A 23403-nucleotide genomic window follows, 5' to 3' on the forward strand; every position below is an offset into this window, starting at 1 on the left:
CCTTACCGTGTTGCCACCAATTGAGTATAAGCTGAATTGCTGTGATACAGGGATGCTGAGCAATGTTATTAATTAACAATTTTTCAAAATTCATTTATTTTACAAATTTAAGCAGTTAATGTTTTCCCAATAAGTCAGCTTTTTTATCACTGAGTGACCATTAAAAAGAGTATCATGATACTGTTTACTGTCTTTGCTTTTTAGAGCTATAGCTCAGAAGAAAGATCTCTTAAAGCCATTCCCCCTTGCTTCTGTGGCTCCCATTAGAAGAGCCTATTCAGTCTCGAAACTGATCTCTCTCTGCTCACAAATAAGGAATATTGTAAGTAGCCTTCCGAATGTTTCAGGTTTCCTTCCACAACTTCTTGGTGAAGCAGGAGGGTCTGACTCCAATCCAGCACGTTTTGGGGTCACATTCTTGGGTGTGTTGGCCAAGGGTTCTAATGCAGACTCTGGTCATCCATCCGAAAAGCCTCCGGTCACTGGTATTCCAGGCAAAACAGATGCTGGGACACCACTTCAGCATCTTACCGAGTGCCGCTCTTTAAGCTCTAAACACTGTTGCCCCATCAGCTCTTGGTGAAATGAGGCCAGTATCAACTTCCTAAACACCCACCCTCTCAATGTCAGTAAATGTGATTCATCAATGCACAATGTATTGGATAGACAGAGGAGGGACACTTAGTAGGAGAGGAGTTAGTGCTATTGAAGGAGAAAGATTGAGGATGTGTGAGAAACTCTGCAACCCTGATCCCTTGCAACCCTCTCTTTTTGAAAAGTCTTTATGCAATGGCGGACACCTCAAGTTGGGATAAGGGAAGTTTCATCCCACTTGTGTTTGCATGGGGAACACGCAGGTGCTCCTATACCAGCAGTTCGTGCTGATCATCTGGAAAGTGCTCATGTAACATTCCATATGATACAACTCTGAATATTCCACTGTATAGATCATTGCACACAACCCCTTAAATTAGTTAACATCTTCATCCGAATTGCATATTTTAATGCACATCATCTATCAAGTGTGGTAACTAAACACAGCATGCCGCCAGTGCCCCACCATATTCGATTCTACCTAGAAACAGAATGTTTCTCCACTTAAACTCCTACTTGCTTTATCGTAACTCTTCACGCCTCCCACGGGTGTGGTTAGGAAATGCACTTTGGCTTACTTGAAAGGAAAAGCGCAAGCAAAATAAACTGGTTCTAAATTACCGTTAAGTGTTACCCTATCTTTTGAAATTGCATGACCTCAATTTCACAGGGCTGGTTTATTTCAATTTACATGCCTGAATTACTTATTTTCTGTATTTTTAAATAATTTTTATTGAGGTTTTTACATTTGTTATACAACAAGAAGAAATATTGTAGCAAATCCAGCAGCAGAGCATTTCTTTTGATGTATTCAGTATTAAATCACAGTTAAATAATTAGCATGTTATGCCTAACAGATCAGGCATTAATCAATGGCGGGATCAACTGCGACCTACCCAATTGTTACAAAACATGGCGCGGTTGAAAGGGTCGCCACCCCCTGTAATCTCGGAAAATGGACACAAACTTCGATTTGCAGGAAGAGAATACACTCTGGATGAGTTTGGTAAGTTGTTTGCTTAACATTTTTAATTGGACCTTTATGCTGTATTATTTATATAATAAATATGCCTGTCTGTTTACCTATGCAAATTATTGCATTCAGTCAGAATCTTCTTCACTGTAGATATACTAATACTTGAACACACTTATGGCATAGTGTATCAAAGCAATTGCTGAAAGTCTCGCTCTTAATAAAGTAGACTATTATTTATACATATGGCATGGGCAACTTTGCCATTTTTCTTGAAATAATGAGTTCCTGGTTGGATTGATGGCAGAATTAATTTTTCTCTGTATTAAGCCAGGTGCTCATGGATACCTTACCTAATAAGCATCATATCTCAAATGCCTGTTGTTACCGTTAGAATCATACAGTGGCAATGTATGCAGGTGTCTGGTATCTACTATAACCTGAGAGATTCTTTGGTTACTGGTCGCTTGATAAAACCGCATGTAACAAGCAGCTGAAATCAACGAGGGTTTAAAGGGAAGCAGTAATGTGATGGGACAGCACTTCAGATCACAACTTAAAAAACAGCATAACACTGCACACAAAGATTGAACAACCTAATTTTTTAGGAGGATATGCAATCATTCTTCTAAAAGACCTAGGCGATAAATGAAGCTGTCATTTAAACTCTTGTTTCAAAGGCACCTACGACAACCTTGGCTTGTAATCCCAAGGGGTTTCGTCCACTGATCTCTCCTTGTAGGTTTCTCTCAGGCCTGCTTGGTGGTATTGGTTTTTCAAGCATCTCAGGCCCTTTAGCCTTTGCAGCTTCAATTAAGGGATCAGGCCAACATGTGGCCCTCATCAAACATGGTATTGGTATGGCACACTCATTGAGACAAGACATGACACACCAGTGAATCGGTGACCCAGACCCCTTCCATCTTAGCCGGAGTACATCCAAGTGTTCTGCAAGTATGAAGACGGCCTCTACGATGTGGCCCAAAGGCGATCTGCCAGCACTGACCAAAATACATGAAAAATAAATATTTTCATCAATATCTGCTCCACTACTATTGGTTAAGCTATCCGTACTTCCTTGAATGCTGCTTTGACCGTATGATCCTGTTTCATTCCTCCTCCCCCCCCCCCCCACTACCACAATCCATTTTCATTCAGCACTGCTGCTTTTTGCCATGGGCGCCGTGGAGTTGTTAGTAGCCTCCCATGCCATGTGGCATTTTAGTGCTTTTATTTAGGAATACATAGACAATATGTATGTTTTTTCACATCATACGACAGACTGAATACCAGTGAAGGAGAGTGCCCTCAAAGTGTGTAGATCTCGCACAGAACTGACAGGTTTAAAGAAATCTGAACTTCCCTGAACCCAAATTATTTCTATGTTCCTACACCGTTGGTGATATTCTCTTGAGAGGGAATACTTTTCTTCTAAACATACAATGTAAGACCAGAATAGCAAGAAGATGGATATTTTTGCAAACATCCGGGCTCTTTTGGAGCCAACTTTTCCAATTTCATATGCTTTTAAGGTTTCCGTGCGTCCATAAGAAAGCTCACCAGCTCTAGCAAATATAGATTAAGATATTCCTTACATGGTTTGTTGTAGTCACTTGAGTCTTGACGCACAGCCAGTGCTTCAAAGCTCTTGACGATAGGTTTCAATCAAGTGAAGTTTTCGGAAAGGCAAAGATTCAGTTGGGGGAAGATGTGCTGCTTCTCAGAACCTGGGGATAAGAGCCACTTAGTTAGCAGGTGCAAATTTCTTCCTCTCAAGATGTCGGGGAAGGAGGTGTGGCCTAGTGGATAGAGTTGCCGACTTTGAGCATGGGGACTCAGGCTTGATTCCTGCCTTCAGGTCAACATCCTGTGATTCTAGGCAAATGGAACTCGACCAGCGAAGTTTTCACTAAAAGTCCTGCATGTGGTGGATTGTCTTCTTTTGCCCTGAGTAATAAGAAGGCTCAAAGGCCCATCGCGGAATATCGGACTGCTCACTCCACCAAGAATGGAATGCCTTCCATCATCCTCTTGCAAGCAGTCTCTGTACTAGTGAGTTGCAGAGAGATGATGTGGAGACCCTTCCAACATTTGCAAAGCAACGCTGAATAGGCTCTGCTGGTTACAGGTTCCGGATATGGTGCATATGAATATTTCTAAGAAGGTGTTTTAGGTAAACTGAGTACTGATCAAAAAACAATATGTATGTTCAGTTATTAACTTCTTTACATTAACCTGTTTTCATACAGACTCAATGTCTTATCCTAAACTGCATTTGTTACACATGTTGTTGCTAAAAATGCCCCACTTGCCGAGTTACCCTGCTGTTTCAGCCTTTTTGGCTGCATGCAGAGGCTCAGTCTGAAAGATTGTTGGTGCTGCAATACTGCCTCAGCTAAATACAGAAACTCTCGCCCTAACCAGTTCTGCCACATAGAATGTATGCTTTACCCGCTTTATCATCTGATACATTTTGCCATATTTTGGGGGGGAAATTTGTGGGTATGCGCTAATTATTTCGAAACTCCATCTCTTGATTCTAATGTGGACTCCTGTATGCTGATGCATCAAGATTTACATGGAGCTCTGAAAGAGGCAGATAATGTCCTCCTTTGCTGAATGTATTTTTCATTTTATTCTTTCAAAGCCGATCACTATTTCTTGATTAAGTGTATCTTGTCATGGTAGAATTGTAAGATCCAATTCTCTTTGGTCATGTACAATTTTGGACGTTGAACACATTTTGACAGTAAGTTGGTCCTATCTCTAGTAAGGCACTAGAATTGTTATCATGCCAATGCGGTCATTGTGTCTGATCATCCCTTACCTGTTATGTAGGAGTAAAAAATCATTTAAAAAACTGTTCTGATGTTGCTGTCACTTATTTAATCCATTAGAGGCTAACAAAAAAATGCACCAGCACCTTGGACCAGATGACGAGCGCCTCGCCCTACATGTCTTGAGGACCCAGACATTGTGTCCAGAACATGTGGAGACCAGGACTTTGTACAGCACGTTCCAGCCCAACATCTCGCAGGTATTGTGAGCATGATTTGTCATCCTGTGCATGCTAATCTTAACATGTCCAGGCTGTTTTTTTAGCTCTGTTGTGAAATGTTATCTGATTTTTACTGCACACATCAACAAAACTAATTGTAAAACACATTTTTTAATCGGAATTACCATATGACCATGAACGGATCCGAAAAGTGCCTGACACTTTTAACGTTAATTTGGTCCCAATCTGCTGAAGAAAAGCACCCATGCCTATGGTGTTTAATGTGCATCCAGGTGCACAAGCTATTTTTCATAAGTGGAGGACTTTTGCGTTTTCAATCCGGTGGGAATAGTCTACGGACCTAATGATCACTTTACTTTTAGAACTAAATGCATAACTTCTATATCTTATTATTCTAACCTGATATTACCTCAAGGTTTTGAAGGACGGTCTCTGAACAGCGTTTTTAGCACTTTGTTATAGTCTGTGGATATCATTGATAAACTATACACCGAAAAGAAATAACATCTTCGACCCTAGATGGTTATTGTATTTTCCAGTTCTATTGCACTGTCCCAGGATGGGGAGCTGTTAAGAGAAGCATACTCAAGATTTTAGACTCTTTTAATGCCAAGCAAACTCTGTCAATATTGGGAGATTTGGACTTCAGCGTAAATGAATCAGCTTTGCACACAAGTCACTTAGCCTAGTCCAATTTCCTTGCTTGATCAACTTGTGGAATCCTCAGTGCTTAAAATGAGTCCTTAGAAGCAGAGTACCCCCTAGTATTAAGCATTATATAAAATGTACAACTATAAAAAAAATGCAGTGTTTTGAAGTATTTCCAGGTATTTTGGATAGGGCAATACAGGTGGAGCTAGATTATCTTTTTGGGTTTCAACCCAGTAGAAAGCAAGAAGGGGAAACATAAGGTAAGCAGACTTCGGTCAAGGCTTTTAGATCATTGGTAAGTCTTACTGATTTTGCTTACATTGGTGCTGTAAAGGCTATTCCCTTTAAAAACATTTGTGACTGGGAATTGCTGGGTTTTACACAGGGTTCAAAGCACCTCATCTCCATGGAGAAAGTGCCCAGAAACACAAAAATCACACCCATACAACCCCCCACCCCAGAATTGTTGGGGCAAATAACTCTATTCCAAGTGACCATGCTAATAGAGATATTTTAACATGCAGTCTGTCACACAGTGCACCATACATGTATGATATAAACAGCTTTTGAGCAATCCCACAAGTGAGACTTCTAGTCACACTTTTTTTTTTTTTTTTTATTATATTTTTATTGACAGTTTTTCCCATATTATTACATACACACAGGGCACAACAGTAGCATTTACCTTATAGATATCTAAGCATGATGGCAGAAAAGAGAAGAAAAAAAAAAAAAAAGAGAAAAAAACAAAGAAACAAGAAGAATACAATATTTTGTAGTCTCGGTACATGTCAAACAAAATTAACATTCTCAACATTCTCTATCCGAATCCTCCTAAACCGATAAATACTTACACTATCAGTTTCAATCCAGACTCTCTCCCTTCCATCTAGTTATAGGTCCCCAGATTTGCCTACCAGTTCTCCTACCCTTTTTCCCCTTTCTTGCATAAATCTCTATTTCCAGATTGTAAATTGAGAGTAATTTAGCCAGCCACTGATGATATGATGGTGCTTTAGGATCCAACCATGCCGATGCAATAATGAGTCTCAATACTGCCATAGCCATGAACAGAAAATATTCCCACCTCTCACCTACCCTGAGGTTATTCTGTTGCTGTTCATTTCCTTCTTCTTTTACCCCCAAGAGAATAACTGGCTCTGTAAGAGTCACATCTATTGCTAAGCCTTGAAGAAAACCCTCAATATTTTTTATCGTTGGCTGCAAGTGAGGGCATGTTGCAAAAATATGTACTAAATTTGCTTCAGAGTCCCCACATCTGAAGCAATTAGTTCCAGTTGTGCCACCCCATTGAGCTATTTTAGCAGGCGTATGGTATAAGTGAAATAATGTTTTATAATGTTGTGCCTGCAGAGGCGCCGAACATAACAATGTATATCCCATTTCTAAAGAGGTATCGAAAATTTCCTCACTAATGTTTAGGCTATGTTTCCACTTACTTGCCCATTTCTCTATATCATCCTCCTTTGAGGCCAACAGTTCTGCATAGAATCTCTTAATGGTGCAATCTTCCCCTGTCTGTATCACTTCCATGATTGCATTCTTGTTAAACCCCAACGGACCACCCTTCTTATTATATAGAAAACTCCTAATTTGTAAATACTTAAAGAATTGTCTTTTATCTAATGCAAATTTGGTTTGTAATTCGGAGAACTGGTAGACTCCCTGCTGGCCCAAGATGTCTCCAACCTTTCTGAGCCCTTTTCTTTCCCATTCTCCCAGAATAGTCCCTGAAGTGATTTCCTCAGATAGATTCGGATTTCCTTTCAATCTTGTATATACATTATATCGCCCTAACCCAAATTTTTTTATAAAAGCTTTCCATACAGTATATGCAGCAATGAGTGTCTTAAACCGAGTCCTTTTGTAATAACTGGGTTCAGTATACTTCAGAAAAACGTTTTCTGCTTCTCGCCCTAATAACAGACCATATATTGCCAATGAACCTAACTCATTCCCTCCTTCATCTTCTCCCCCACCCACCAGACCCACCATATTCTGTAGCACTGCTGCCCAATAATAAAACCTTATATCTGGCAGTGCCCACCCACCCCTTTCCCTCGGTAGCACCATGAACCTCAGTGCTCTCCTGGTTTTCCCCTTTGCCCATATAAACCTATTAATCATATTTTCTATCCTCTTAAATAAATTATTCTCAAATAATAAAGGGATTGCTCTGAAAAAATATAGAAACTTTGGCAACACCAGCATTTTTATCACATTAGCACGCCCCAAAATTGTTAAATGCAAATTATCTATTCTATCTAAGTCCTTTCGTACTTTATTTATTAGAGGAATTACATTTGTTTCCAATAACTTATCTAACTCAGCCGATATGCTCACCCCTAAATATATTCCAGATTTAATTACTCGGCCATCTGTACAAGGGGTGTGACAATTCTTAATAATCTGCGTCTTAGCAGTGTTGAGTTTATAACCCGAGACTATTCCGAACTTCAGGGCTTCAGCTTCAATTTGGGGAATAGCCTCCGTTGGGTCTGGTGTGATTACTGCAACATCATCGGCATATGCCAATATCTTACAATAGCCCAACCGGGTAGGTAATGATTGTATTAGAGGGCTCGCTTCTATTCTTCGAATTAATGGGTCCATATACATTGCGAATAGCAATGGGGAACAGGGACAGCCCTGTCTTGTACCTCTCGTTATTGCAAATTGAGTAGTAACCCCCGCATTCACCCTAACCAAAGCCATGGGATTTACGTATAGTGCTTGCACTGCCTTAATAAAGCCCTTTTTAACTCCTGCCCTTTCCAGTATAAACCACAGATAGCCCCAGGAGACCCGATCAAATGCTTTTTCTGCATCTAATAACATAATTGCTATCGGATCCCCTGAGACTGCTGCTGCATCAAGCAATGTGATCACTTTGCGCGTGTGGTGGGTGGTACCCCTCCCTGGAATAAAGCCATGTTGGTTTTGGCTCACCACCCTATCTATTATCCTGGCGTATCTTGTCGCCAATGCTTTGGAAAAGATTTTTGTATCCGTATTCATTAACGTGATAGGCCTGTATGAGCCAGGCTCTTCTGGTGGTTTCCCTTTTTTTAAAATTACAACTATCTCGGCACCTCCCCAAGTCCTCGGAATTGAGTCCCCATTTTGTGCTTTTAGTAATGTCCTAAGCATATCTATTTTTAAATCCTCCCAGAATATCTTATAAAATTCTATTGGGATCTTGTCCGGGCCAGCTGCTTTTCCAGATGGGAGGTTCAATATAGCATTTTTTATTTCTTCCTCCACAAACATCTCCTCTAGCCCATCTGCTTCCTCATCCGAAAATCTAACCAGTGGGATATCTTGTACATAGTCCCTAATTTTCCCGAGATCAGTCCTTATCGGCTCCTCGTATAGCTTTTCATAAAAAGATCTAAAAACTTCCCTAATTTTCTCGGTCTCTGTATGTATTGTGCCAGAGGGGTCCTTAATCTCCCTTACAGTGCCTAGTGCCTCTTGCTGTCTTGTACGAGCTGCCAGGGTTCTTCCTACTGTTTCACTAAACTCGTGACATCTTTCTCTTTTACTAGTGTAAAGTTTTGCAGCTTTTCTAGCGATATCACCTTCAGCCTCCCCTTTCGCTTTTAACAGTTTCAAATATGCCTTTTCTACGGGGGTTCCACTCAAAATACATTCTTCTAAGTCCTCCTCAGCCTTTAGTACTGCCTCAGTTATTTCCACATTTTTCATTTGTTCCTGCTTTCTCCTATACAAACTAAAACTTAAAGTCTCTCCCCGTACCCCCGCCTTAAAAGCATCCCATACTATCCCCACAGAAGTACTATCTCTATTGTTCTCAAAGAATTCTTTAATCCATAACTTCATATGCTCAACGTATTTTTCTTCCGATAACAATGCTCTTTCAAAGGTCCATTGCCTTATCTGTTTAGTAGTACTTAACTTTTTCACCGTAAGAGTTAGCGGGTTATGATCGCTTAAAATTCGCGGTAGCCTATCTATCCTAGATTCTGTTAGAATTTCATTTGAGACAAAAAAATAGTCCAATCTCACGCATATTTTATGTGGTGCAGAGTAGTATGTATAACCCTTATTCCCTGGCATTTTTTTCCCCCATACATCATATAAACCATTATTTATCGTTAATTCTTGTAAGGCACGACACACTCGTTTTTTTCTGCCACAATAATTACCAAATGAGTCTAAACCCAAACCATCAGCGCCATTAATATTCAGATCCCCTGCCAATATAATTCTCGGTGCCCAAGTAGCCAATTCTACATCTAAATACTGGAAGATCTCTGGGTCATCCTCAGTTGATCCATATACACTTATTAATGTTGTCCAGTCCCCATCAATCCTACATTCCACCATTGCCCATCTTCCCCATTGGTCATATGCCTTTTTTCTCACGCAGACATTTTTATCTCTTGATAATATAGCAACTCCCCTTTTTTTAACATTTTGCTGTGAGGCTACCAAGACTTGAAAGCCCAATTGCTTCAAAAAAAACTCTTGCGAACTCATAACATGTGTTTCCTGAATAAAAATAAAATCTACTTTTATTTGTCTCAATAACAATAACACCTTAAGTCTTTTTTGGGCCTCATTTAGCCCACAAACGTTCCAAGTTACGTATTTCGTTCCCATAAATAATTCTTTATGTATCTGGTATGCACCCAGCTGTACTCATAACCATACTCAAACTTCATCGCTCTATGTCTTTTTATCTTTCCACTTATGCTTCTCCTTCTTTGTAAGCAACTGACTCTCTTCTTATATCTTTTTTCATCTCCTTTTCCTCTCGCTCCTATCTTTACTTTCATTATCAATTCCATCTTTTTCTGCCTTTTCTGCCTTTTTTGCCTTGTCGTGCCCTGTCCGTCCCCGCCCTCCCCCTCCCCCAGACTGAGCCCCTCCCCCCCTCCCTCCCTACTGGCAAAGAGGTCAATAGTGACCTCTGTCTGACAGCCGATTCTCCCCAGAGGACCTCTCCGCTCCCACCCTCCCGAAATGTCATTTTATACAATCTGTATCATTAATGGTATTTATCATACTGCTCCACCCTTATTATTTCACTTTCTTTTTCTAACATTTCATTGTTTCTTTTTTTGGGTAACATATTCTGTTTGTCTTATAGCTAATGCTCTCTCATTTTGTGTCTTTCCATCTCTCTGCGCTTTCATTTCTTTTAAGTGATTCAGATACTCCTGTGCTACTATTTCAGAAAAGAAAACCCTGAATTGGCCATTGTGGCCAACTTTAAGGCGGCAAGGAAACATTAAATATACTTCGCACCCCATATTCTGAAAAGGCGTTATTAACTGTCTCATTCGCCACCTTCTCTCCACTGTCGTGTGGCAGAAGTCTGGACGAGTAAAAAATGTTATGCCTTTATATGAACGTTTAGTCGTAGGTTTTACTTTTTTGATTATTTCCTCTCTTAATAAGAAATTCCCAATATATACTAGGATAGCCCTTGCTTTCGGGTTTGTAGTTTTCTTCTGCGTTAAGGGAAACCTATGCGCGCGCTGCACCTCTTTGTCCCAATCCCATTTATCGAGCTCTGGTAACGCCCCCTTCAACAGGTCAACAACAAAAGCACGTATGTCCGTCCCTTCCTTCTCTTCTTCAACGCCCAAAATTCTTATGTTATTTCGTCTCTGTCTATTCTCGAAATCTTCGAGTTTCCACAAGACGTCAGATGATGTTTTTTCCTGTTCTTCCCTGTACTCCTGCAGCTTTGCCATTTCATCCTCGACTTTACCAGTCCTCTCCTCCACTTCTGCAAGCCGATCAGCCATTTCTGTATACAGTTCATCAACCTTGCGGAGTGCCCCTTGTATTTTTTTTATTCGCCTGTTTAGCTCTTTGACTCTCTTGGCGGGCTTCTCCCTGAATTTGTTTTAAGGTTGAGAATAGAAGTTCAAAATTTGCTGCGTTGCTATTTTCCTGTGTTCGTAAGCCTCCTCGTGTCGGATTTTGCGATTTACTTGGCTGGTCAGAGCCTCCAATTGCACCATCTTGATGAATCTGAGGGGCAGCTACATGGTCCCAGTTCAATTTTTTTATCACCGCAGATTGATTTACACTCCCTCTTTTCTTTGATCTTCTAGAGGACCTCTTAGCTCCCTTTGCTCCCATCTTTCTACTTATCTTAGATGCCAGGTTTCGTTTAAGTACCGTATTATATTCTGGGATCGACACAGTCTCTGAATCTGAAATACCTATTTGTGAAGTCTCTGTGTCACTTCCTGTTGTTGTAGATTTATCTTCCATATCGGTGGATACATTGCAATTGGAACCCGACTCCTCCGGTCCCTCAGAATCAGTTTCTTCTTTGTCATCTTCTTTGTCGTCGTCATTGCCAGTGAAAAAACAGTCATCGCTTGGCGACCCAGTAGGCACAAGGAAGGAGTCTGCTGGGAGATGTCTAGTACATGTGAGGAGGGAATCTACGAATTTAACAGCACTTTCATCCACACCGTTATCTGCCCCCACATTTTGACTTTGGGGGCCATTTAGTGCATCCCCTGTAGTGACATTGCAGCCTCCATTATTTTCCTGCACTATTATGTCTAAAAGGTTTCCTCTTGCTAAATCTGAGCAGGTTTTTAGTGCAACACCATCGTTACCTTGTAACACAACTCCTGGAGGTTCAGCAGCTCTCCCAGAAACACAGTGACCCCCCTCTTGCTCCTTACCCAGTTCAGCCAATGAAGGAAATTCAGAATCTTCCACCTCTCCAGTATTTATTTCATCTTTTCCGTCTTTCCCATTTTTTTTCCCGTCTTTTTTATCCCCTCCTTGCCGGTCAGCCCCAATTTGGTGCTCCATAGCGCCTTGCTGCATAGCCTCATGCACCGTCTGGTCCCCCAAGCCGGAGTAAGTACCATCTTTCCCCACTTGCCTCTCCACAGTCCCGCTCTCCTCATGACTTCCCCTTGTGCAACTTGCACTACTCTCATTTACAGCTTGTTGCTGCTCTGGGTGCTCACTCCCCGGCACTTCATACCGCTCCTGCTCCCACTCTTCCGCCTGACTCCGGGCGGCTCCATCAGAGCCCTCCATTCCCACCAGCAGCCTCATCCTGTCTTCCGATTGGTCTGTTGCTCCTATAGACCTTCCAACGGGGAGCCGTTCTGTAACTCCATTCAGATCGTCACAGGCGCTCGTACTGGAAAAACCAGCCGCATCCCGCCCGCCCTCGGCTCTTATCCCCGGTATCAGCTGAAGCAGTGTCTGCTGCCGGAGAGAGGCTTCCCTTGGCATCCCGGGGTCTGCGTTAGTACACCTAATTGGGCCCTTTTTCGCTGTTTCTTTCTTTTTCTTTTTTTCCGTTTCTCTCTCCTGTTTTCTCCTCTCTGCCGCCGATGTTTTCATCTCCTCACGCACTTTGGCAGCCTCCCTTCTCAGCTGGGCGCGGTGTCTTGTCTTTGCTCTCAGTGTTGCAGACGTGTTCTCCATATCGCTAATCAGCAGGTCCTCTTCCTCCGACCTGCCCACGTCCATATCCTTGGTCGTTCTCGTGGTTTTAGAAGCCATATATCGCCTCCTTACATGCAGCACACTCCGGGCTCGTTGGAACGCCTCTTCAATCGATGCCCCCAACAACAGCCAGAAAGCCCGGGGTTCCTTCTCCAAATCTGCGAATACCTGTAGTGCTGCCCACTTTGCAGAATTAGCCCAGCTCGAGAGGGTCGTGATCATACTGGTAAGATATCTTACTATGCTGCAATGTTAGATCCCAGTCCCCTTTTTTTAATCCTTGGGCTCAGTCCTTTCATCCGCTGGTTCCTGGGTACTGTAACTACTCAGATTTATTCAGATTTATTCACAGTTCACTCCACAGGCTTATCCCATCTCTTCTACCTCCTCATAGAATTTTCTGAATTCACTCGGGAGAGTGGTCAGGGTGCTGCTGCCTCCTACGGTCCGTCGGCGGCCATCTTGCCCGAACTCCTCATCCTAGTCACACTTTTTAATGGTTTTTCACTTTATGGATTTTGACAGGTCATCCTGGTAAAAGGAATTTGTGAGTAAAAACCATTGTTAAGGGATACTTTGCTGATATCCATATTTCTGATCGTACAAATGAACGTTCTGTGGTTTTATCACACCACTACCATAGTCCTTTAGTGCCAAGTTACAAGTGATGTTATATTTTATGGTATGCCATGTGTCATGGTCTGTGTAGTCTGTGTAGTATGTCCACCTGGAAATTTCAGCATGCACGATGAACAAACACAGGGAAGATCCTCTGTGGGTTGTGCAATGTAACTCTGACCAACTTGTAATTGTTCTTCTGACCATTAACCTTTCAAGGTGTCTTTTGAAAGTCCCGCTTTCTTCAAACAACCCGTTTGATTGTCAAGTAGTGTTGACAACAGACTGCGCCCTAGTTTGTGCTACCCTGGTGTCAGAAAGGCAAGATCCTAAATTGCACACCCTCACTGTAGCTGAAAGGCAAAACGAGTTTCACAGGCATACATTATTTTCTCCCTGTGTTTGAAAATTATTAAAATATTCTGTAATACTTTACATGTTATAAATTGTCCAGCAATATGGGTGACTCTTGCCTACCACTTTAATTTGGGGGTAACTATAATTTGCTGTTGTTGTAATTAATTGGGCAGTGGGTCATCCTTCAAGGTAAGATGTACGGTCTCATTTAACATTCATGAGATGGAAACTAGCGGAACATTCAGCTGCTAAGTATAGCCGTTCAAAATGGCAATCTCTGACAATGAGGATGATCAGGATAGTAAAATATTGGGTACAATCGCTTAAAAAAGAAATAGATTTCTATGCCTGTGCCCCGTCCTATCCTGGTGATCTATTCATGCACAATGAGGTAGTTAAAAGGGCAGATGAAACTGGTGCTTGAGTGGAAGAGGATCAAAAAGAATTGTTTTTTTCCTTTCAAAGACCTTACACCCTTTCCAAAAGGAAACCAATTCTTTCTGGGTTTTTTTTAGGAAGCGTATTGCAGCTGGTTCAGGGAGGAGTTTACAAAAAAAACACACTCCTCCATAGGATGCAATGTGTGTAAAACAAAATATATCAGGTGAACTTGACTCTTTAGTAATCACCAGTGTCCGGAAAGAGAGCAAATGTCCCAGCGTTGACAGGCCCACCCACTGACCAGGATAGCAAGAGTATAGATGCCGTGGTTAAAAACATCGCATAAATATCAGCTGCTCACTGGAGGATAGCAAATAACAGTGCATTAAGTAGATATGGCCATCAGCAATGGGATTAAACGGAGGAAATCGTGCAGCTTGACGAGTAAGAGAAGAGCACCAAAAGTGTTTGCGAATACATTTCTCGTATCCTCCGTCGATCCTCCGGGCATAGTCCATATACAGTTATACACTGCCACAGCATTACAAACATACATGGTTTCAGAGCAGCTACTCCATTCATTGGAGACCTTCTCTTTGGGACAGTGACGGATGTAGCCATAGAGACAATAAAAAAGCCAAATGAGGTGGCTGTGGCAGTAGGTTTTGATGGGGTTCTCCTAGTGCTTAATTTGTAAAAGAATAAGTGTCGGGGCTAAGGTTTTGACTTTCACCCCATGGCCGGAGCTACTGTGTCATACCAAGGCTGATTATTCTTGATTACATCTCGCACTTTGATCCACCAGCGGGTAGTTCATGCTCTTTTAGCTCACACTTGCATGGTCTTGCTTTCTGCCTGTCACTGTTTTCCATATGCGTGGTCTTTACCTATTTTGTTTTTTCTCCTTTAAAATTAGTGCCAGTGGATACCACCTGCAACCACCAGTTCAAATTAAGCTCTTGGGGCAACCTTGTCCTCTCATAGCTTGGAGAACCAAGTTCTCAGTTGACTCAGTAACAGACACTCCAAGGTGCAACCACACCAAAGCAAGGCTGGTTTCTCCGTTAGGGCTCAGGGGCTGCGCCCCTCTGAAATTCCTACACATTTACATAAAAACATATTAAATAGATAGATTTATTTAGTGATACGATTGTATTCTACAGGCTCTAGGCCTTGTGTCTAGTCAAGTCGTGGTTCTTATACCACTTTCTTAATACATGGTTTGGTACGCCCCTAGGGCTCAACTTACATTGTGCTAATTTACTGTGTGATATTACGTGTAACTTATGTGTTTTGACCTCTAGCCTCATAAAGAGACGAGTAGGATGTGTTCAGAATAAATACATGTATTTTATATATATACCTGGTGTGGTTCTCCTTTCATATGGTCATTCAAGAGATTATAGACTGGTAAAACAAACTGCTTTACATTCCTTCAAGACTTAACCTGAAGGCTGCTCTCCATAGCTACCACTAGGATAGCTTTCAATAAAGGTTGTCTTTAACGTATCACCTCTAAGGGTTTTTTTGGACTGGTACAAGGTGCCCACTATAACTAGTGAACAGCATATGCCAGGCCATCTTCTCACACAAAGGCATAGATCCCACCCTTTCGTCACACGTGAGTGGATGCAAGCACGTCTAATCTGGTTCCCTGTTCTTAGTAATGGTACGTGATTGCAAGCTAATGTTGAGTTATGTATATTGTGCTGAGACCCCTCATTACGCTAACCCCCTCCACTGTGACACCCCAGGCCCTTGCTGTAGATTTCTGGCTCTGTTGGAAGTGGAACTGCTGTATTCGTTCCTCTGCAAAATGGATCCAAATAACGAGCAGGGTTCTTGTTCCCTTGTGAAGTTGTTCCAAATATCAGAGTCCAGCAAGGCAAAAAATATGTGCTTACAGTGGACAGATCTCTGATGTATGATATAAAGACTGGCTGTGTCTTCATACCCCTAAGTTAACACTGATGTCAAAAACATGTATAGACTTGCAAACAATGAATGTTTAAAAGATTAAGGGAATGCATTTCAGCACTTTAGTTCCTCTCTTATTTCACATGCTTTACTTAATCTTCCATTCCCCAAGAGTTAGCTATTTTATAATTTTGTTGTTTTATCTGTATTTTTTTCTGTGCATACTTTGAGGCTTGAGCCATACCAGGTGTTTGAGGTGCTTTGATTGAGCGCCAAGGCTGAAGCCAAACAAAGTGCCTGTCAGTGGGTTGGCCTCTCTGCAGAGCACACAGAAAAATGCCTATGTATCCCATTTGCAAATGAAATTCTGTGGATGTGTGTGAAGGGGATCCACAGATGTCAAAACCTTTCCAAGGCAAAAGTAAGAAAAATTCAAGTACTTACATTTCAGGCAGTGCATGTTTGGAGACGATGAAGTGACAGATGCCAGACAGTGCATTTGGGGAAGAGTGAAAAGATGATGCTGAAGATGAGAGGTGGTTGAAGATGTGCAGATGGACAACATATGTAGGAAAAAAGAGGATACAGATCTAACCTAAATCGCACATAACTGAAGGCCAAAACTCCTCCCACAGGCCTCAATGCTGTTTTAATCCGCAGGCATGCAGTTTCAGAATAGAAACATTTTAAATTTTATTTATAACATCCTTGTTGTTACTAATTTATCTTAAACAGCTAACACCCATTGACAAAGCCAATCATACTGACAGGCTTTAGGCCTATGTTAGTTGTTGTAATTTATCTGGATACAATGACATCTCAGAGAGAGACCAAAATACCGGTCAGGTGGCACACTATGGGAATCACAGGAATTTATCTGACATGTTCCTTTATAGAAAGACCCCACTTTTTTCATCCAAATCCAATCCTGTTGGCACATATTTCTATATGACTGGTTGCAGCCAGCAGCGGTGGATGCTTCTTGAACTCTGGTTAGAGCATATTTTTCCAAAGTTAATGCTGCATGCAGTGCAAGACACTGGGCAAGAATACATTTTAAAGGGCTTAAGTTGTCATGCTGTACAATTTACACAACGTAACTGTTGAATGTATTAATGCAGGAAGATATGGGGCAGTTTTTAATGTGTTTAATATTTCAAGACTATACATTCCCACTGCTTTATTAGCCTTGCCTTATTGCTACATTCATTTGCTATAAAATGCACCATAGCAATCCTTTTTTTTCTCCATTTCTTTCTCGGGAGGGGGACTGCCCCTGGACACCAGGTGTGTCCATTGAACTTGTTCACATCGCTCACTATATAAAAGTCATGCCTAACGTTTACGCCTCAGCACTTTCAAATGGGGGGACAGCCATTACAACGCGGAACGCATGCGATGTTACAACGCGTGGTAAAACTACGCATACCATTACATCGCAAGCGCTTTTAGAACGCATGCGATGTAATGTGTAATGGCGGCGGCTATCCAAGTCGTTGTGAGGAAACTTAGGCTGTTTCCTCTGAACGACGTGAAGCAAGCAGGAAGGTGGAAGCAGGATCCGACGGTGACGCTGGAGAGGAGAGAGGTAAGGGGGTTTGCGCTTGGGGCTACTTTTTTGGTTTAGGGTAGTGTAAAAGTGGTGTTGTAATGTTTGTGTTTTGTGTGTTTTTATAACGTTTTAGTGTGGGTTTTTTTGGTAGTGTATTGTTGTAGTGTTTGTTTAGTGTGGTGTATTAGGGTTTAGGGTAGTGTGTTTATGTAGTGTAGTAATTTAGGTTTTAGGGTAGTGTAGTAGTGTGTGTTGTGATTTAGGTTTTAGGGTAGTGTTGTCGTGTTTGTGTAGTGTTTAGGGTAGTGTAGTGTTTTAGGGTTTAGGGTGGTGTAGTAGTGTTTGTGTAGTGTTTTAGGGTAGTGTAGTAGTGTTTATGTAGTGTAGGGATTTAGGTTTAAGGGTAGTGTAGTAGTGTTTGTGTAGGGATTTAGGTTTTAGGGTAGTGTAGTGTGTTTTAGGGCAGTGTAGTGTTTTAGGGATTAGGGTAGTGTAGTAGTGTCTGTGTAGTGACGTGTTTTAGGGTTTAGGGTAGTGTTTTAGGGTTTAGCTTAGTGTAGTAGTGTGTGTGTAGTGTTTTAGGGTAACGAGTAGTGTTTGTGTAGTGTACTATTTTAGTGTAGTGTTTTAGGATTTTGTGTGGAATAGTGTTTGTGTAGTGTTATAGTGTTTAATGTAGTGTTGTAGTGTTTTAGGGTTTAAGGTAATGTAGGGGTGGGAGTAGTGTGGGTAGTGTTGTATTGTGGTAGTGTTTTTGGGTTAGGAGTAGTGTATGGGTGGGAGTAGTCTGTTGTGTAGGTGTAGGGTTAGGGATGTAACTTACCTTACAAACTTTTACTGTGAGTATTGCTTTACCACGCATGCCTTTGCGTTGTAATGGCATGCGTGGGAAAGGCATACTCGTGGTAAAAGTATGCAATGTAATGGTATGCAATGTCATTGACATCGCGTAGTAATATCCGCGTTGTAATGACACGTGTGATATTCGTATGCGATGTATTGACATACATCCTTCAAATGTGACCAGCCGCCACTGCACCAATGGTATTTCAGTGGCACCAAACAAATCCAGCAAGAGAATCATTTCCTGTCAGAGGGAAAGGGCAGGCCTCTAGAGTGGCTTCCCCAGTCCATTACATGATTGCATATTGTTACATACTAGGAGGAACTGACCTCAGACAATTGGAAGCTAAATGTCATCAAGCATGGTTACTGCTTCAGCTTGGAGAAAGTTTCACCCACTATAAAGCTAAAAAACAAATTCCAACAAAAAAACAGGCATGCCTCATCGTCAAGAGGTGCTGCTTCCAAATAACAACACTACAAGATGTAATAGAATGATTTGAAGAATTATTGTGACAGTACATGTCAAAGATATATACTTCTGCATTCGCCTTAACCAAAAATATCAAAGGTTTGTGACTGGAGCACGCGTTTAACTTTAAGGTATTGGCATTATCAAGAGTGCCTGCCCCACAGAACATTACTGTGATGGCTGTACGCCTACAGAAATTGACCATTCATGTCTTTCTGTACTTACTTGATTGACTGGTCAAGGGGAACTCATTCCAACAATCAGTCCAGTATAAATTGGGACATCCACCTTCTACACACACTAGAATTCACAATGGACATTAGGAAATCTTGCCCCAAACCTTCTCAACAGAAGGTGTCCTTAAAAGCCAGCCTAGGTACTAAGATGGCTACTTCAGTCGCAAGAGAAAAGAGCATTGGATTTACAGGAACCAGTTCACCTTTGCCAGGCAGGCCCCTCTCGACAGTGTGAAATGCAATAGGAATGCCAAAGATGATATTGTCATGCATTTTGCACATCTTCAGAAGTCTATAACATGACTCGTTAACAAACCAGTGGCTACCCACAGTGGAGGACTGAGATAGACTAGTGGTTGTCACAGCAAACTGCACTACGAACTCCATTAGTAGTCTGAGGACAAGACAAAGGGCAAACCATTCAAAGAACCAGTCACCACAGGGACTTTGAAACTAGAGTCGCGCCACACATAGCTTGGAGTGCACATTTAAATAACTTGCATATCAGGAGTAACTGGGCAAGTGAAGCCGTCAAACACATAAATGTGATGGAACTTAACACTTTTCATTCCTGTTTTTTTCTCAAGGCAGTACATTTGCTAGGAAACCATAATATAAAAGCTGATGTGTTAAGCAGACAATCCGGCCAATCTCATAAATGAGAACGAGCACCAGGGATTCTCAAAAGAATAAAGATTAAGTGAACACCAGTTGAAGATCTGTTTGCAATCTGTCAAAACACAAAATGTTTGCACCTCTTGTTTTTATACTCCAGTCTCCAGGAAATGAACTGGGACTCAGTTGGCACAGGATATTTGCATACACTTCACCTCTTATACCACTGATATCAGTGATCATTGGTAAATTCAGAGCTTCAGAAATGATATGGATACTCATTGCACCACAGGGGGCCAGGCAGCCAGGGTATTAACATCTCATACAAATGTCCACACGCCAGTTAATGTATCTCCCAAATTTTGCAATTATGCTTACATTGGAAAGGGGAAAGATTTGGCGTCCAAAATAAATCTAAATGTGGCAGCGCGCCCCTTGGCATCCTACAATTCAGACATTTAAAGGTGTTGAGGCAAAATGGTCTTGTTTTCTTAACTGCTGTAGGTGCACTCACTGTTTGAAAATTAGATCTGGCTCACAAGGCAAACATTCTACAATATTTAAGGTACTTGGGGAGGAGCCAAGCTCGCGTCCGAGATGGCCGCGTTTTAGCTCGGCTCCGTTCGCTTTCCTGTTTGGAGCGTCTATCCTGTCTTTTATCCTGCCCCGGGAAGAATTCTTTGATACACTGTGGATCTAAGACATTCTGCAGGCACTTACTGTCTGTTCCGTTTGTCTCTGGGTGCCGTGGATCCTGCGCTGCGTCCTTGTTCGCTTCGGGGCCTCCGGAGCGAGCTGGCCTGTGACTCCTCGGCGGTGCCCAGACGGGGCGGAGCGCTGTGGCCGGCCCTTGATGGCGCAGTGGGCTCGGTCGAAGAGGCCGTTGTGCAGATAGGCCGGTTGCGGCTCCTTGGGCCTGGTCAGGCGGTCCCACGGCCTGGTGTGGAGGCGCTGCCTTCCGTGGACGGGGCTGACCGTGTGTGTGGCTCGTCTCCCCTTTGTTCTCCGGTCCGGCCATTTTGAGTCCCTCCGCCCGGACTCGGAGAACGGGGCCGGTGGAGTTGGGGTGCCGGCGACCCTCCTTCTTCTGGTGGCCCGCCTTCCTGCTCTGGAGGTGCCTCTGCTGATGGTCGGCTGTATCCGGTTTGCCTCGCTGCTGGCCGGACGGGGGTCGAAGATCGTCACGGCCCCGTCGGGCTTCTAAGATGGCGGCCGGCCCCGTGTATTTCAGCCGGGCCGAGACTGGCGATGCTGGTCCGCCGCATGGCACGTTTGCTGAATACTGTAAAGGTGTTCCTACACTTAGCGACATCCTCGCCGCCCTACGCTCCTGGGGTGCTCCTGTGGCCGCACCCGCCGCTCACCTGGAGGAGGATCGTTTCGCCGGGCCTGTTGGGCCCCCCCTGGCGTGTGCGGCTTCGTCGTTGCTGGGTGCTGCTGGAACTGTCCTGGAGATCATGGGCCCGGTGGCTGCCGCCTGTGTGGATGTGCGGATGTCCGCTGCCCTCCATCATTCTGTGCTCCCTCCTGTGCCGGGGGTCTGTGGGCCGGGTCCCGTCCGGACCGGTCTCGATGGTTCTTCCTGTCCTTCTTTGCCTCGAATGGCCGAACGTAGATCCTGTGCTTGCCCTGCCGGGTCAGCTTTCCTCAGATTATCTTCGGAACTGTGCCTGCATTGCCTGCGATGGTTTCTGACTTTTCTGGTTCATCCGGGTTGTGCTCGATGTATCTTGTGCGGATTGATGTTTGACCTCCCTGTTATCTGCCTCCTGTTCCTCGTGGTCTGGTTCCTTGTGAGTCGGACGACTACAACTTTGGAAAAACAAGGACAGGGTTGAGACGAACTTGCCTTTGTGGACTGTTGTCTTGCAACATGGTTGGATGATCTGTTTGTAACGGTATGACTATGTCTGATTTTTGTCATGTTCCTGGAGTTTATCCTTGTGCTTCATCTCTTCCCGAGGGCTCTGCATATTTTCAGACGGGAGGGTGGGAGCTGATGGTTCTGTTTTTATAGCTCCTCTCCCGTGATCTTTCCCCTATTGTCCCTTCTTCCTTTTTTGCCTTTGTGGTTCCATCTTGCTTTAGCTCTTCTATATTTCGGGTTCTGATTAGGGCGACAGGCACGCTGCTGGGGGGTAGGCCATAGCCTTCTGCAGGGGTGCAGGGTGGGCTTGCGGGGTGGGTGGGGGGGTCTATCCCTTTGGGTTTTTTTTCCCCCCCCTTTTTTTCTTCCTTTTTTGGTTCTATGGCTCTTATGTATCCTCTTTTTCGAGACGCGGTCTCGGCATGTGTCCCCCTGGGGTGTTTCTGATGCATGGGCCTTCTGGTCTTATTGTAGTTACGGCTCACTACGCATTCTTGCTCCTGTTACCACTGGTTCCATGTGCCGGTCTATGTTTTCATGCTTCGTTGGCCATGGGGCGCATGCATGAGGCGGCGTTCTTCTTACCACCCTTTGTCCCTTTCCCCCCCTTTTTCCCTTCCCCTCCTTCCCTTTTTCTTTTGTTTTTCTTCCTCCCCTGGGTTGTGGTGACGGAGGGCTTTATACGGTAGGCTTCTTTCAATTCTGTTTGTTATGATATGTTTTTGCTGTGGTGGGTGAGCGCTGAGCGGCAAACGCAACTGCTTCTTACTGTGGAACTCCAGTTCTGCCATTATCAATATGTACCTGTTCTCTTTGACTTATCCTGTATTTTATAATTCTGCCTGCTCGTGGCCCACCACGGCCCTCCGGAGTTTACTGCTTGCCATTATCCTGTTATACCCGTTCTTATATTGGAAAATCGACCTTCTCGTATCCTGCTCATGTTGGTTGCTCTATGGCTTTTCGCCTTTGCTTCCTGTATGGTTTGCTGTGATATCCTGTTGGCGCTTCTGGACTGTCGGATGTGTTCCTTACATGTGGTGGCCGGCCGGCTGTGTTGTGGGCCCGTATTTGTGAGCCCTTTCTGTACAATAAAGGTTTAAAAAAAAAAAAAAAAAAATATTTAAGGTACTTATTAGATAGCAATTTCTTCTATGTACCACGGTTAGGGAATCTGTCAGCGATAAAAGTGTACTCCAAGGACATTACTTAATCTGAGTCAGAGGGCACCACTAGCATTCATTTGCGGGTCCCGAAACCATAGCTGCCAAGGATTCACGTTGCTATGTGTGACATTTTCATAATTTTAGTGTAATTATGAGTGACGTTTCAACGAGTATGAGTGACACTTTCTTGCAAGCAAAAATCAAGCAATGAAGACATGGGAAACCTATAAATATAAAAAAATTAGACCCATTTGAGCAACAAGAAACTCTAAGAATATCTTAAAACTGGTGCAAACGCCTGCAGCGGCTGACTAATAATTACAGTTAAATTATGAAAATGTCAGACATGGCAATCTGAAACATTGGCAGCTAATTTCTGGGAATTGTGGTCTTGATATGCCTCAGTGGCCCACTTTGTGTAAATGCACTTGAAAACAAAGATACCTAAAAGGAAAGCCTGGGATTATAAACGTGGTGTCCTGCTGACAGGGGTCATCCGGCTGTCAGTCGTTCCGGCTAAAGTCCTACATCTCCAGCACCTCATTTGTTTTAGGTGATAGGGTCTTGCACTCTTTTTTTTTTTTATGGAATGGGACACATTTTTAATTATTCAGACTTTACCCGGAGTTAGAGAGAAAGGCAGAAAAAGGAAAAATA

General features: G+C 42.9%; 1 protein-coding gene across 2 annotated transcripts in view; it reads left to right on the forward strand.

Annotated features, from left to right (window-relative positions):
• MYOF (myoferlin) overlaps nucleotides 1-23403 on the forward strand; it is a 680400-nt gene that overhangs the window by 598863 nt on the left and 58134 nt on the right. For both annotated transcript variants that reach the window (XM_078643399.1, XM_078643401.1), the window contains 2 exons: nucleotides 1452-1600; nucleotides 4465-4604. In XM_078643399.1, coding sequence (XP_078499525.1) covers nucleotides 1452-1600; nucleotides 4465-4604 — 289 coding nt within the window. The remainder of the gene's footprint in view (nucleotides 1-1451; nucleotides 1601-4464; nucleotides 4605-23403) is intronic.

The sequence above is a fragment of the Lissotriton helveticus genome, chromosome 5_1 (assembly GCF_964261635.1).
Source record: "Lissotriton helveticus chromosome 5_1, aLisHel1.1, whole genome shotgun sequence".
NCBI lineage: Eukaryota > Metazoa > Chordata > Amphibia > Caudata > Salamandridae > Lissotriton > Lissotriton helveticus.